A 2870-nucleotide genomic window follows, 5' to 3' on the forward strand; every position below is an offset into this window, starting at 1 on the left:
CTGGCCGAAGTCCAGCCTGCTGGCCCTGCCTGAGGAACACACCCAGGGACAGACAGAGGCCCTGTAATGCCCGGCCCAACCCACACGCTGTGCTTCCTTAAGCCCTCAATCACTAGGTGTCGTAGAGGGGCCCCACACCTGGGGCCAGGCCAGTGTGGTTAAGAGCTGACAGTGAAAGCAGCCTTGCTGACGATTTAGCTCAGTGGTGCTGCCACCTGCCCTGCAATCACAAGGTCCCAAGTTGGAGACCTGGTACAAAAAAAAAAAAAAAAAGCCTTAAAGCTGAAAACCTACCTCTTTCCTAATCCTGCAGGCTGACAAAATACATCACAATTACAAAACTCTCAAAAAGTAACCACTCTGGAAAAGTCTTAACAAAGCTCGAGTTTATTAAGAATTAAAAATACTGTAAATAGGCCATACAGTTCATTTCACAGTAAACTAAACTATTTTCCCCCCTTTCTTTTACTTTTCAGGTATTTTTTTGTTTTGGAGTTTGTTTGTTTGTTTGGAAGGGCAAGACAGTCATTAAAGCAGCTCAAAAAGGAAGGGGTGCAAGAAACATAGAAATACAGGGGTCTTCTCAGGCTGCAGACCTCTCCACCCACACCCCTGTTAAGATGCGGCCCAGGGAGGCCATGGACAGCACTCGCCACTTCCTGAAGGGCTGCTCCTTCCTGGGGTTCTGACGCTAAGTCCTGGGCACCTCCCCACGCACTGGCACAGCTCGGGGGACTGGGGCTGCACTGCTGCAGGCTGGTGCTTTGCATAGTTACCTTCGAGGGCGCCAGAGGGCTGGGGAGGGGATGGATGTGCAGACCACAGGAGCCTTGGGCAGCCACCCTCCAGCAGCTGAAACGTTTAAAAGGAAGGAGAGCCCCGCCCGGCTCAGCTGGCACCTAGAACTTCTGGCCACTTTTAAGAGGAGGACAATGAGCAAGACGGGTGTCCCCAAACACTGGCAGGAGTAGGGGAAAAAGTAAAATTAATGTTTCTTAAAGACAATTAGAAATAAAAGTGCCGTCCCCACTTTTCTTTTTTTCTTTCAACTTGAAATCTCGGCCAGACAGGGTTTCTGAGGCTGGCGTTAATCTGCTTCTGTTAATCCTGGGCTAGGCCCCTAAGTCTGCCTGACCCCAGGCACTGCCTCCCAGAGCCCCAGCCCGAGACACCAGCTAAAGAGAGAAGCAGAGGCTCAAAGGACAGGTGTGTGGCGATCACTGAGAGTAAATTAACCAGGCACAGAACCGCAGGGTGGGGACCGGAAGTGGGGGCACCCCCGGGAGGAAAACTATACTTTTTTTGGTCATGAGAAAGACACCTGGAAGTGCTCACCCTGCACCCGCAGTTCTCTAGATCCTTTCGTAAATCTTTTCGACCTCTACGAACAACCTGTCCAGGTCTTTCCGCAGGCCCTGCAGCAGAGTGCTGGCGGATTCCAGGTTGTTCTCGTTCCTTTCAATCTTGACCGAGTACGCGACCAGGCTGTCCACAGCAGTCCTGAGCATCTTCAGGTCTGACTCCACCTGGCTCACCGAGGACCTGAGGCTGTCCAGCAAAGACAGCTTGTCCAGCAAGTCCGGGCTCGGCGGCCGAGCGGCCGAGTCCTCCCTGAGCAGCGCGGTCACCTGCTGGCCCAAGCTCCTCTTCAGCTCCTCCACGTCGCCGGAGAGCACCAGCTGCGCCTCGCCCAGGCTCTGCACCGTGCTGGCCAGGCCGTCCCTGTCCGCCTCGGGCCCCGGGCCCTGCAGGCGGCCATGCAGTGCGGCCAGGTGCTCCTCCTGCTCCTGGCTCCTGGCCTCCAGCGACTGCAGGCTCTCGGCCTGGCGTGCGGCGGCCTCCTGCAGGGCGGGTACAGCCGACTCCATGCCCTGCAGCCTGGCTTCCAGGGCGTCCGAGTGTCCGGAGCCACCGTCCCTCTCAGCCCGGAGCTGGCGCAGCTCCTCCTGCAGCCTCCTGACCTCATCCGGGAGGTGCAGGGAGGCCTCCTCGGAGCGCTGCAGCTGCTCGCCGAGGGCCCGCAGGGCCAGGCGCTCAGCCTCGGCCGCCTGCTTGAAGGCCTGCTGCTCCTGCTTGAGGCTCACCAGCTCCCGCACCTCAGCATAGACCTCGGCCTCCAGGGCCTGCAGGGAGCCGCGCAGGGCTGCCAGGTCCTCAGCGCGGGACTGGGCTGAGCCCTGCATCTCCTGCACCGAGGCCTCCAGGGCCTGCAGTTCCTGCCTGTTCCCGCTGGACTCCTCCAGCGCAGCCAGCTTTGCCTTCACCGCACTGATCTCCTCCTGGCTCCGCTTCTGCACGTCGGTGAAGACGGCGATGTTGTCGTTGATGGACCGGGTGAGCTCAGTCAGCCGCTCCTCCACCGTGTGCCCCAGGGCCGTGAAATCCCGCTCGCGAGCGTCCCGCACCACATGGATGCCGTCTGACAGGTCCTTGAGGATCTCGTTCTGCAGCTTCTGCAGGACCTCGCCGATGCGGCCCATCTCACTCTCCCCTTGCTTCACGGCCTTCTCCGTGAGGCCCTGCTTGTGCTGGGAGCTGCGCAGCGCCGACTCGAGTGTCCCCAGTGTGGCCTGCAGCGACTGCACCTGTAAGTCAAGACCCAGAAGTCAGCCGCCGCGGTCCCAACACACCTACTTCCTGCTCCATCTGCCCAGCCCCGGGGGCGCCTCTTTCTAGGGGACCCCCCTTCATGGGCAGGACACACGACTGTGGAGACCAACTGTTGGACCCGGCCAGGCACCGCAGAGAAGCAGTTCCCGGGTCGGGCATTCAGCACTTCCACCCGCCACGCCCAGCCCAGTGTGGGCACCAGCTGGAGGCAGATGAGCCCAGCACTTGGGAGGCGGCAGCAGGAGGACCCCGTGAGTTCC

The 2870-nt window shown here is 59.6% G+C and overlaps 1 protein-coding gene across 1 annotated transcript; it reads right to left on the reverse strand.

Moving 5' to 3' along the window:
- Positions 1 to 362: 362 nt before the first annotated feature.
- On the reverse strand, positions 363 to 2597 carry Ckap4 (cytoskeleton associated protein 4; the record flags this gene model as incomplete). The annotated part of the gene is made up of 1 exon (XM_010631317.3): positions 363 to 2597. A coding segment is annotated over one exon (1245 nt), but the record flags the coding sequence as incomplete, so codon positions are not given.
- Between the last annotated feature and the right edge of the window lie 273 nt (positions 2598 to 2870).

This window comes from Fukomys damarensis, unplaced genomic scaffold, assembly GCF_012274545.1.
Source record: "Fukomys damarensis isolate Sample0158 unplaced genomic scaffold, DMR_v1.0_HiC HiC_scaffold_15, whole genome shotgun sequence".
In the NCBI taxonomy this organism is placed as follows: domain Eukaryota; kingdom Metazoa; phylum Chordata; class Mammalia; order Rodentia; family Bathyergidae; genus Fukomys; species Fukomys damarensis.